This window comes from Clytia hemisphaerica, unplaced genomic scaffold (genome assembly GCF_902728285.1).
Source record: "Clytia hemisphaerica strain Z4C2 unplaced genomic scaffold, Clytia hemisphaerica genome assembly, whole genome shotgun sequence".
Lineage (NCBI taxonomy): Eukaryota > Metazoa > Cnidaria > Hydrozoa > Leptothecata > Clytiidae > Clytia > Clytia hemisphaerica.
This window is the reverse complement of record NW_027104384.1, coordinates 1,025,568-1,038,176: the sequence shown is the minus strand read 5'-3', so window position 1 is coordinate 1,038,176 and position 12,609 is coordinate 1,025,568. Positions and strand designations below refer to the sequence as shown.

The 12,609-nt window shown below is 34.0% G+C and overlaps 3 protein-coding genes and 1 long non-coding RNA gene across 4 annotated transcripts; all 4 read left to right on the top strand.

Annotated features, from left to right (window-relative positions):
- Positions 1-448: 448 nt before the first annotated feature.
- Positions 449-4,840, top strand: LOC136819397 (uncharacterized). The gene is made up of 4 exons (XM_067075631.1): positions 449-551; positions 3,968-4,090; positions 4,358-4,426; positions 4,785-4,840. Exons 1-4 carry the CDS (start codon positions 494-496, stop codon positions 4,838-4,840), a joined length of 306 nt encoding a protein of 101 aa, XP_066931732.1. The 5' UTR covers positions 449-493.
- Positions 4,821-6,773, top strand: LOC136819396 (uncharacterized; the record flags this gene model as incomplete). Its single annotated transcript, XM_067075630.1, has 5 exons — positions 4,821-4,926; positions 5,321-5,662; positions 5,832-5,930; positions 6,108-6,346; positions 6,708-6,773. Coding segments are annotated over exons 1-5 (822 nt in total), but the record flags the coding sequence as incomplete, so codon positions are not given.
- A 5-nt stretch (positions 6,774-6,778) lies between these two features.
- LOC136819324 (uncharacterized) lies at positions 6,779-10,268 on the top strand. The gene is made up of 7 exons (XM_067075570.1): positions 6,779-6,884; positions 7,807-7,903; positions 8,362-8,691; positions 8,783-8,900; positions 9,318-9,409; positions 9,521-9,620; positions 9,965-10,268. The coding sequence occupies exons 3-7, from the start codon at positions 8,422-8,424 to the stop codon at positions 10,192-10,194; spliced, it is 810 nt and encodes a 269-aa protein (XP_066931671.1). The 5' UTR covers positions 6,779-6,884; positions 7,807-7,903; positions 8,362-8,421; the 3' UTR covers positions 10,195-10,268.
- A 497-nt stretch (positions 10,269-10,765) lies between these two features.
- LOC136819323 (uncharacterized) lies at positions 10,766-11,942 on the top strand. The gene is made up of 3 exons (XR_010848421.1): positions 10,766-11,056; positions 11,246-11,343; positions 11,675-11,942. It is a non-coding gene; the product is annotated as an uncharacterized lncRNA (long non-coding RNA).
- Positions 11,943-12,609: the final 667 nt, after the last annotated feature.

Sequence of the window (12,609 nt, the reverse complement as noted above, 5' to 3'; positions counted from 1 at the left end):
TGACGAAATGTTTGGCGTAATAATAGGTCAAACTGCTTAAAGGAAACCATAAAAAGGTAATATTTAGCCCAACAAGGTCACAATCGTTTTAACCAAGGATATAAAAGGTTGGCAGACGATATCACTCCAATGCAAGTAATTTTTCAATCTGCGGACCTAGACGGGGGTTTTATCAATTAGGAGGGTTGGAGTCGAGTCACATAGGCCGAAGCCTTTTAGCAAATAGTCGCACGCGTTAAAACAATGATTATACTGTTTTATGTAATTCATGTAAAAACCGTTGATATCGTGGATCTAATAAAGAGAACTACGGAAACCATCCAATATAATGGCATTAACCGCTTAGCGGGTAGAAAGATGTCCGGTGATTATTTGTTTTCATAGGAAAGGCGGCAAAAGGAAGCTTTGACTTTTACATCATACAGTGCTCTTATACTCACTCTGTCTCTGGGCATTATATGGCATAACTGTATAATTATTAATTAAGATAAGTATGGAAAATAAAAAAAAAGAACTTGCTGGAGAAGATGAAGTTAACCAGAAAAAAGCAAGTAAGTTTAACTATTGCAGTAATTTATCTTTGGATGTGTGAAAAACATCTTGACATGAATGGCACTTTTGATCCAACTTGCAACTGAAACTGTCAGACTGCAGCAGGTCTAGTCCAGGAGCTGGAGCTCAACTACTTTTTGCCTTTACTAATTCTGATGGGGGGGAAAGTAGAGCGCCATCATTCAAATCAGAAAGCGAAGATAATATACGGCAGATTTTCTGACACTACTACAGCAGGTCAGGATGTCAGGATTTTTAAAAGACTAAAAAATATTTATACATCGATTTTATGATCCTGACTTTCAATCACTTTGGGGTTGATAATAATTGAACTTATCGAACATGATTAAACCTAAGGCCAGAGCAATGAATGCATCAACAAATTTCAGAATTTGAATGTTTTGATTTTATAAGGATGTTCTGATTAAATCGGTTGGCAGACGATATCATACTCCAGGATTCAAGTGAAATTTTTCAATCCGCGACCCTAGACGGGGGTTTGGTTATTATCAGTTAGGGTTAAGGTTGGAGCTCGAGAGTCACAATATAAGGCCGGAGGCCTTCTTAGGGCCATTCGTACCCTGTGAACTTAACTTAGGATCCCGTAGGGATCCTTGTAGGGGCACCGGTAGGGTTGGGAGCTTTCTTAATTAAGGTCTGTAAATTACACGCTATAAGTATTTGTGAATGACATCTCTCTGTTGTGTCTCATTGGGCCATTCCAGAAAATTTTTGTTACCCCCTGTCGGACGACGTGCATTTTTAATTTTTTTCTAGCCTCAGAAATAATTTTTCTCTTCCAGTGGTGGTCGGAAATTCCGATAAAAATCCATGTACTTTTCCAGAATGCATCGGAAATTTTTTTTTTGCCTTTTTTAATTCAATTGCCTTGGAAATTCATACATTTTCTTCTCTCGTCTTGGAAATTTCGAATTTTGGTGAAAACTTTTGCCCTCGGAAATCCTGTGTCGTCCGCCCCCTGTTACAGACAAATTCTCGAATGGCCCATTGGCATTGGGTTTGTAAACCAAGGTTTCTTGCATTTGGTGATTCGAGCCGGGGTCGGAGACCTGTTTCACCGGTACGGGCAAATTGCAGAAAAATACTTAGAAAACAGTTAGAAACACTTGAGAAAGATAGAAAATCAGAATAGAAGATAGGAAAGTAGAAAATAGGGGAAAATAAGAGATGATGCATCCTGGAGTATGATATCGTTTGCCAACCGATTAAATCAACTTACAAACGCATCAAAATAAAAAATCTAGTTTGATGAGTGCAACTATTTTGAGCAAAAATTAAATACAACTTTTTGAATTGCACCATTCTGCTCCAAATTATATTTTTTCTCTTATTGCTTTGGTGCTTCATTTGAAATTCTGTGACTGTTTTTGGTTTGGCCTAGCCTGGGAATCCATGCTATGATTTCTTCTTTGATAAACTGATGGCAAAATGTATAGCATGGTACGGCGGGCTGAGAGTTTGAATTTCTCAGATCCTAATAACGGTTGAAAACTTAGCCAATCAAATTTTGTTTTTCTTTTACTGGTCACACTTTCTTAGAGAAAAGCGCAACTTTCGAAATTTGGTTTTTATTTTAGTAAGTGAGGACAGCGCTAAATTCGAATTTCTCACTGTAAAAAATGTGAGTCCAATATTAGACTAACAGCTCGAACCCGTCTTGTGTATATACATCAAATTATAAAAAAACGCACAACGGGTCTCCTGTCTAGGTTTAGCCTGGTAATGTAAATTTTTAAGTCTCCTCCATCATTGTGTTTGACTAAAACTGAATCATGTCAGGCTAACTCATATTAATGCAGTTGGTCAATCAAAAAAGTTTATTATTAAATCAACACAAAATCTTGTGACCATCGAATAGTGATACATTGCACTTCTCTGCCATATTGCATTGTGTATTTTAATACCAAATAAGTGATATGTACATTTTAAAGACAAAAGTGAATTTTTGTTATGTTTTGATTTGTAAGTGAGCACACATTTCAATCTGTAAACATGAGATCTAATGACCGGAATTTTATGAGCAAAACAAAAGAAATAAGGTGAGAAGTATGGCAGGGAAGTGCAATGTATCACTATTCGATGATACATTAGTGAAACAAAACGAAACGTACGTAGAAACAAGATGACAAGAACATGGTAAAATTGAAAAAAGCTCTGAACCAGCTAGCCTGGGTCCACTTAAAGCGTAACTTTCCAGACCACACATTTGAATGGAAAATAATAATATCAAATGCCCCTGAGAAAATTAATTTGAGAAAAACTTAGAAGCCAATTATATGGCCTTTAAAAGACCCACAGACCAATTAGATTTCAATAGACTAATTCTTTTATAGGAATGGCATGATGGAGAGCTTTCTTTTTTTAGGACTACATTTTATAACTTTTACTGTACTCAGAATTTTAATTACCCCCTTTTTAACATAGATATTGTAATAGATATATTTCAACTTTTAACATCATTATTAGCATTGCAGATTATATACAGTTTATACACACCGAAAAGCTTTTGCTTGAAAAATAAAACAACTCTGTTATCTTTTCTTCTATTAATTTCTTGGATGGCAAATTTAAATTCAACATAAACACAAAGTTTCAGTTGGTCAAATGAATAACTATGACATTGAGCAACGAAATCTTTCACACATTCGCCCTTGTTTTGTCTTTTTTTAGGAAAACAGGTCAAATGGACATTAATATTTGACATTTATTTTCAGAAATAATGTAACATTGGGCTAACCTTATTATTTATTGTCCTGTGAATGATTTTGGCTGTACAACCAAGACTATCTAAAATATTTTTCTGAAATTTTAAAGAAGAAAGTAAAGTGTCAAGTTAAATATTAAATATAACTTTTCTTTCTTATTGTTTTCCTTTGAGAATTATTGAAATAAATATATTCTCAATAGAGTCGATTCTACGTGTCACATTATAGTAATAAAGGTTTTGTTGACATTGGTTCGGAAGGCCTAGCCGGGCTGGAATGGTCGAAGGCACCCTTCTGCTTTGCTCTCAGATCGTTTTCAACGTTACAAGTAGTATAATATGATAAATGTTTTTTTTTTATTTCATTTTGGATGAAATATCTATCATGTCTTGTAGTTACTGTTTGCCTTGCCCTGCTTCTATTATGACATTCATCACAACCGACTTCAAAATATTTGCGACTTTACTAATGATATAGTGCATAAAAATATGAAATGATTACAATGAGTCTTTGAAAAAATGTTGTAACCAGTTTTGAATAGCAGTATTCTATGTTCAAAAATGTTAAATAAACAAATAAAATACATTTTACACTTTTTATCCTATTTGACTGTGTTAGTTAAATGTGTTGTTACTGTGTTTAAGTTAGTTAAAGCTTGATTCTTTTTAGTGTTTTTGGGTTCTTTTTAGGCGTTCAACTGATGACAAATATGAAGAAAATTTTGGCTACAAATAGATCCATGAAGGCTAAGGGAAAAGCTAAGAAGTCTTCTGGAATTCAATTTGTCGAGCTTAGAAGATCTGCAGAAACAGGTAAAAATCAGATAAGGTGGTTTTTACAGTATCTTGCTTGCAGATAGTAAAATAAGTATTAAATTTTTTATATTTTGGTATGCCAATGTGATTCACAGAAATATTTTGAATACATTTATTTCAAAATCATTCACAAATAAAAAGTCGGGGATAAAGTAGCAAAACTATTCAAACGACCAACTTTTAAGTAAAATTCCAAATTTAAGTCAAGGAAGGACTCTTCAGAGATTTACAAAAATGATTTAATTGTCGTCTTCTCTCTTTCAGGTAAAAGAATTTACAAGCCAAAAAGACAAAGGTCTCAGAAAAAAAAAGAAAGCAAGAAACGATGCATTGGTATGTTATATTGATTCTAATATTGATTCGTACATATCTATTGCATAACCAGGGATCATTTTGATCTAGCACAGTGCCTAAAAACATGACTTTTTGACATTTCCAACAAGTTTATACAAGTATTTTGGATCCTTCATTTGAAAATATTGAAATTCAAGTAAATTATGGATAAATAGTTTGGTATCATATGACCCCACCAGCATAATTCCAAATAAATCGAAGTCTTGTTTTCGAATTTTAATTATTTTATTTTATTTCCAAAAAAAAAATCAAATCTAAAAAGATTACTCTTTGGCAATACTCCAATCTGTTAAGTCTTTTATGCTGAAAATAATTGTCTGTTTTGTTATATATTTAGGCTCAGATGACAGTACATCTCAGGTAACCAAAACAACATCAACAGCTATTCAATGAAGATCAGGATATGAACTTGGTTGGTGGTAGTGATATGAACTTGGCTGGTGATGATGATATGAATTTGGTTGATGACAATAATACAGGTGAAAGAATACTCAACTACTTTTGTGCAAAAGTTTTATATGGATAGTTTACCATTGATATTGCAAAATTTCCAAAATGTGTGTCTAAGGTCTGCTTTTTGATGAGCTTCACCTAAAATTATTTTTGAAAAAGTTTAAGAGGAAAGGCTACGTTAACTTAGCTAAAGAAGAAAATTAACACTTTCTTAAAGGGTAACAAACATCTTAAAATAATAATAATTGATTATTGAAATTAGCAAACCCTGCTGAGCTAGCTTTCATGTTAAAAGTATGTGTAATTGCCTTCCTTCTTTTTCGTCCTTTATTTTCTTTCCTTTGTTATATTATATATAAAAAGACGATATTTAGAGACTTAAGCCTTCTGATTGAATGATTAAAAATCTTTCTCTTCTAGAATCTTGTTTCAATGGCTGGTTCGAGTTGTTAGAGAGATTTGTCAAAAAGAAAAAGAAAAGGAAAACCTGGTTTGAGCGATCACAAGCCTGTCAGGATGACTGGGACTTGTTGAGGCAGCCAATTTGGAAGACTATGGCAGCCAAAGAAGTTTTAAACGAGTTGTGTTGTGTTTGTAGGGAAAGATCGAGTGATTTGCATTGTTTGGATTGTCACGATTCGTTTTGCTTCCTTTGTGACGATGTTTACCACCTGTCAAATCCACTCCATGATAGAATGGCAAATGGTCGATGCCTTGATGTTTGTGAATGTTTGAACGATAATAAAGAAATAACACCTACAGGTAATATTATATAAATTTTTCATTTGTTCGAAATGAAATAAGTGGATTTAACGCATGACCGTTGTAAGATAATGAAGTCGCAAATGTATATTTTTTGTTTTTCGACGTCCGGTCTAAAAGATTCGACAATCAAAATTGTTCTGATTGTATTATCCTATTTTAACTTTAGTTCGCTTCCCACATCTCAAATGTTCTTGCTCTGTCTGTGGTGGTAATAATTTAACAAAGGTTGTTAAAGATGAACTTTGCATTATAGTTACATTAAAAGGTATTGCTATTTTAGTTCTTCTTCAATTATTATGGTTGAGAGTGATTACAATACTTATTACTGGTAATTTTTGTCAATCCAGAACAGAATTTGCCAAGTTTGAAGTGTTTGCCACAACATTTTTGTCTCCAAAATCTAAAAAAAGAATCATTCAATTACATTTGAATTATTTTCCAGGTCGCTATGATGTAAATAAATATTTGTTGGCTTGCAAGGATTGTGAATCAACAACAGATCCTTTTACTGTAGCTGTTATTCTATGCTCTGGTTTCTGGCCTGGTAACCCGAAAAGCTTGAATTATCTCTTCAAAGAAGAAGTGTTTCAATTATGGGACAATTTTAGAAAATTCATGCCTGGGAGTTCAGAACGTGCGTTTTTGAAAACTCTAAATGCTATTTCGGAAGAACACAGCCGGGTAAGCCTTACTTTAAGTCAATGTTTTATTGAAGAGAATCGTTTGAATTTTAAAGAAAAAAGATTTAAAAAAAATGAATTTAAAAAATGGTTCTTTTTTCCGCTTTAGCAGATTTTGATTAATTTTTGGTGTGGTTTACTTACATGCACCTCCTGTGTGACCAATGCCAATCAGTAAACAAGATGAACTTAATTACGACGCTATTAAACATATCACCCCTTACTAAGTATTCCGTTATAAAAATCTCATAGGATTAATGAAAGTCATGAAGAAAATTGCATATATTTATTCTAAGGTAATAATTTTTCACGATGCACTGTTCTTAACCAACAAACTATTTGAATCAAATCGATACTTTTAGAAAGCAACTATCAATCCAAGCAATTTCAGCATGGCTTTCAGAGAGTGGTGTTTGTGGTCTGATCAAAAAAGACCAAATTCAGTTAAAAGATTGGTTAGAGTGTCCAGCATGTCATCCTCATCCTCACAGCTATCACGTTGATGGCAATTGTAAACTGTATAGGTACAAACGAGGAAAGTAAGTATATGTGCCTTCTGTAAGCCTTCTTGACAAAGAACTTTGCAAACTTGCATTTTTCTCTTTGCAAACTTGCATTTTTCTCTTTGGAGAGGAGAGGTAATTGTCTCCAAACGACAAAAATTACACCGTACTCATCCGTATAGACTGTTATCGACAATTTTCATGGAGGGGGGATTTTCTCTAAATCTATTCAATGGTGGTTTTATGCATCGCTCGCTACTCGCAGTGTTTGAGAATTCTTGTGATTCCACAAGACAATCCACAATGTGTAACCGTACATCCTGTGCCCAAGTTCAGGAGTTGCCATAAAACCATTGTGGTAATAACCGAGAGGGCACATTGCTATACATATGGTTTTTTTTAGTCATCCTGCTAAGAAACTTTTGGGGGTTCGCTAACATTCTTTAAAGGATGGAGACCAAATGGGTTGGTTCTGAATCCCTAACGAACTATGAATGATTTAGATTAATTGTATTTTAGCCTCAAAATCATAAAACTGTTAAGTTTAGAATATAGGTAAAATATACTGGTTTATTTTAAATATACCAATTTATATTCGTGCTCCCAAAACCTCGTCTTCTTTGATTCATGTCTTATATATTTACTTTTCGAAATTCTCTAATTAAATAATACCCACTACAAAGAAGCCATGATTTAAATGTGTTCTTCTAATCTCATTATAATTCTAACTAATCTATCAGTAAGTAACAAATGAAAATAGCATTGCTTAAAATATACGAGTATGATAACGAATATGATTTCTTGAAAATAAATTAAAATCTGGGAAGGACTTAATCCCCTGTCTGAAGAACAGCTAATACAGATTCGTCAGAGATCTCGGGCACTGATACCCATGGGATTAGATCTGGCTAGATAATGTTGGTTTGATAATAAACCCAAATGTAATTCTCTGTTTTAGGCGGAAGCGGAAATCTTTTTATGATGGACGTTTCTTTGTTTCGAATGATACCGTCTCTGATTTCATTAATAATTTGTACAGTAAACCAACAAAAAAGGTTTGTAAATTCTTTGTGCTTTTAAAACGTTAAGTTGAAGAGGTGAAATAGTCTTTTTTCTTTACTTTTTAACTTTTTGTCCATTTGTTTCTTCGTGAAAAATAAAGTTTATACTATTTATGACAGGGAAAGCTTTGTGTAAGTGGATGAAAAGTTTTTGTATTCCGATGCAATATTTTCTTTTCCCTGACTCACATTCCCTATCAGGCGTCTCAAAATACTCGCTTTGCTTAAAAATAATGTTTCTGACTTAAAGTATGACTTTTGATAATATGTACATTTTCAATTGTGGGGTAATAGTTTGAACCAACTTTTTCATAGATGGTATAACAAAGAACTTTTGTTTAAAGAAGTGGAAACACTGGTAGGTCTTAAAACAAAAATAAAATTTCTCAGGATTTTTTTTTTAGACAAATGACCATGCTATTCGTATAATAAAAGAATTCATGTTAAAATAGGACGCAATTGACTCGATTTGCGGTGGTACCTGGACAGCAGCACAGAATTGCACCAGAAAAATGGCAAAGCTTGACGAGACAGGGTTGGAGGTGGCCACATGTAGGCACGTGACAGCGCAGAAAGCCCTCAATATGTTCAGAGGTGAAGTGTTTGGGTACCCGTACTTCCTGATCAAGAACTTCATGGTACCACGTCGAACTAGCTTTTGCTTCGCCGACGTAATGTGCAAATTGTGGCCATTTATGCGGCGAGATGACCCATCAATGAACGACCAAATTAAACCCGCTTTGTCGATAATGCATGCAAAAGGACACGCTTTGGAGTGCCAGGTAGATCTTTTTTTTGAATTTTTCTAAGCTATATTTCGATGTACAGTGAGAAAGCCAAATTACCACCAACATATTTTTTCAATTTATTCAGGTTGTTTGGAGTGGTGAATGGTTGGATGGTACAGGCCGTTCCACGGGCGAAGAAACAGAACAACTGTTCAGCTACCTTTCCCGTTTTGGAAACAGCACAAAATACCAGTTACCAGAAAGTAATTTATTTTTTCAAAGATCAAATCAAATGAACACTCTGTAACCTGAAAGTAGTATTTTCGGTATATTTTTCAACCTCGTTCCAGGTTTTTTTCGTGTCTTCTGATGTTTTTAATGAGATTGCTAAACAAACCCTTCAATTTGATGGGAACTATTGTACAATGACATGACTTTGTAATTTGACGCTTGATTTAAGCAACACAAACAGATTTACTCCCTATTGACACCGAACAACTTCATCATAGATTACGTAATAAAAAGCAGTCAGTTCTAGGGTATTCTTTGACGAATCATAAATAAAGTTGAATAGCGAAAAGGATCCCTGAAGGAAGTGGTATACTTTCGGATCAACCAACGGTGCTGTGTTTCATCTTCGACTCCCTTTAGATCTTTCTAATTACTTGTTTTCTCTTTAGAAAGAGAAGAAACGCTTACCGAAGTTGTCCTACACTGGAACAAAACAAAGATTAAGAAAATTGTCCCTGATTTAGTAAAAAGATATCACAAGGTTTTTAGATTTTATTTCCTATATAAATACTTTGATTCGTGCCTTAATTCAGAAAGCTGTATTTTAAACTTTATTTTCAGCATGTATTAAACGGTAAATGATTTTTTTTAGAATGAAGATAATTTAAAACAACTCGTTGATTTACAAGATACGAAAACGCATGAAAAAACGATCCAACATTGGAAGGATGAAATTCAAAAAGAAGCTTTGGGTATAATAAATACTACGCTTACTAAGTTTCCTAATTGATGTACCTTACTTTAAAGTTTTTTAAAGGTTAAAAACAAAGTTTTAAGCTCTTTTCTTTAAACTCTAATAATACTACTTTCGTGTTTTTTGCAATTTTTGGTCTTTTTCGCGTTGATACTTTGTCAAGTTCTGACAAGGGTAATTCGCGAACGTTGAATCTCGTGAAAAATCGTTGAGAAATAAAAATTCTTATATTTGAAACATTAAATGTGAAATTTTTTGCTCGCGAAAATTTGTATGCCTAAAGTAGAACAATCTTATTCCAGTCCATGATGAAGTTATTGAAAATCGACTTTTTATGTTTAGGTTTGAAGAGCCGAGTTGTACGACAGCCTTCGACAGCAGAAAAAGTTCTACTCCTGGTGGAAAACCTGCATCTACCGTTAAATTATCACGAAGTAGTTAGCAAATTAACGTTCCCTAAAATGATCGATTACGGGAAAGTATATCGAATGTTACAGTTCGACAAAAAGGATAAAATGATGGAACTGGATCGGTTGGTTAAAGAAGTGACTCCTTCTGAAGTGCTGGTATGAGAACTTGAATTTACCTACATAAAGCTTCTATCCTTTTCCTAGATCATACTACGGCTTGTATGTGCTAGTTTCGTCTGAACNACACCCAGCCGGCACACAACGTTTTCAAAACGTTTTTTTTAGGTTTTAAATACGTTGTGAAAAAACGCGTTGCCAAAAAACGTTTTAAAAACGTTTTTTCAACGTTGTAGAGAAAACGCGTTATTTCATAACGTTTATAAAACGTTGTTGAAACGTTATAATCCAAACGTTTTTCAAAGGTTTTGCTAACAACGTTTAATAAACGTTTTTTCTAAACTTGATTTAAACGTGATTTTGATCAACGTTTTTTAAACGTCTATAAAACGTTTTTTTGAGACGAAAGTGTAGTGCCCAAGATTTATTTTTGAAATATATAAATATAACCTCATTGACTCTCAGCTTTTATCCCGAGAAAATTTCTGAGACTTTACCTACCTGCTCTGAGATAGGAAAGATATTCTATATATCTTTTTCTCTATTACTTTATTGACTTCTCTTTAAGCGTTAAATATATTTTAATAAAACGCCCACTCCCTTTTTGAATAACTCGTAAGATCGCCCACCCGCCGTAGATTCTCTCTGTCACGCCCTTTCCAAATTACAAAACCACGCACCCGCTCCCCGTCCCATCCACTCGCCGCCCCCATCGTCCGCCGAATTAACAATGGAATGGCTTCTTTTCTGGACAGCTTTCGAACGTTCGAACGTTCAAACGTTCGAATTCGAAATAACTTGTAGTTCAAATCAAAAATTAAACAAAGTAAAGGTTCTGTAAAAGTTGGATGTTTCATGCACGAAGACTGGAAGAGGCTGGTTCTCTTACAAAAATCAACTAGATAATGTAAGTAGTTTACATTAAACTGAAAATGCTTTTGATATTTAAGTTAATTCTTAGAGGCTTTATCGGTGTAGCTTATTTCAGGTTTCAATTTCTGATGATATTTATTTTTGAGAGCAAACCCTGGAAAAATTACATTATCTTCAGTAAACTTTATGTTAAAACTTTTTATTTTAACTTCTCTTCCCTCAGATTCAAGCTGGAGTGTATTATTGGTTTCCTTATTGCGACTATCGTCAGCTGACTTTGTGTGGTCACCAGCAGAAAGTACCGAAAATATGCTAGTAAAGGTAGGTGGAATGTAACAAGACTTTAATAATATCTTTCCAAAACTATACTAATTTCTTGCGAATACCCCTGCATCACTGAGTGAGCTTGGTACTTTAAACTACTGAAATTTGACTTGAAAACACCCCTGTCTCAACGACAATAATTTAGCAAAGTCCTTGGTAGAATACATTTCGTGAAACATAAAGTTTGGCCATGAAATTTAAGAAGTTTTTTCTTTATCCTTCTGGAGCATTCTTTTTCCCGTGGAAAGAAAAGATAGTTTTCAACGTCACAACCGCAGCTAAAAAATCTTTAAACATCAAATTTACTATTTGTCTGTTATTTTGTCAGGATCGCAAATGTGTGAAGGAGACCAAAGAAATCGCAATCAAGATATCGTTTTTAACACTTCGAATAACAATCATACTGGAAACGTTTGGAATGATTATCACAAAGATGCCAGAAAGGAAGGACGGAAGAGAAAGAACATCAAATTTTTGATTTCATTACGTTTAATTTATACTGATTGTAGATTTTCATACCCAGAAAATTGTATAGAAAAGAGCATTCAAAGAAAATTCAAATGTGTGTACGGTCTTTATCATAATAGTGCAATGAATAGGAGTTATTTTGGCAAAGAACGTCTTAGAGACGTGTTCAAACTAATCTAAAATAACTTTTAAAGACGTTTTTAAGTCGTCTCAGAAACGTACCATACCGAAATTAATAAAATTAAGACGTCCCGGAAACGTCCTAGAGACGTCCATAATTCGTTCCAAAAAGACGTCCTTCAAGTAGCTAGAAGAAAACGTTGAAACAACGTTTTTTAAACGTCTTGCAAAAACGTAATCTACAAACGTTTTAAAAACGTTTTTTTGACGTTGTGAAAAAACGTTGTAAAATGCGACAAATACAACCTGAAAAAAACGTTTTTTAAACGTTTTTTAAACGTTTTTTTGCCGGCTGGGTAGTTTCCTCCAAGAATGCACTCTAAAAATGTATGGAAAAATGGAAACCCGAAAATTTTTACGACCGACTGACCGACCGACCAACCGACCAACTCACTTTTTAGACCCAACGAGGACGCGAAATGAAGATATTTGTGATTGCCGCCTTAGCATAATGGAGTGCTATAGTTTTACAGGATGCAGGAGGACAGGGGTTTAAGCAAAAAATCAGACATAGTAACTTTGTGTAATGCCAACATACCTTGTCTAATTCCATCATAGCAATTATCTGGTCTGCAAAGTGTGGTCAGAGTGATTTCTTTCAACAGTATTATTTAC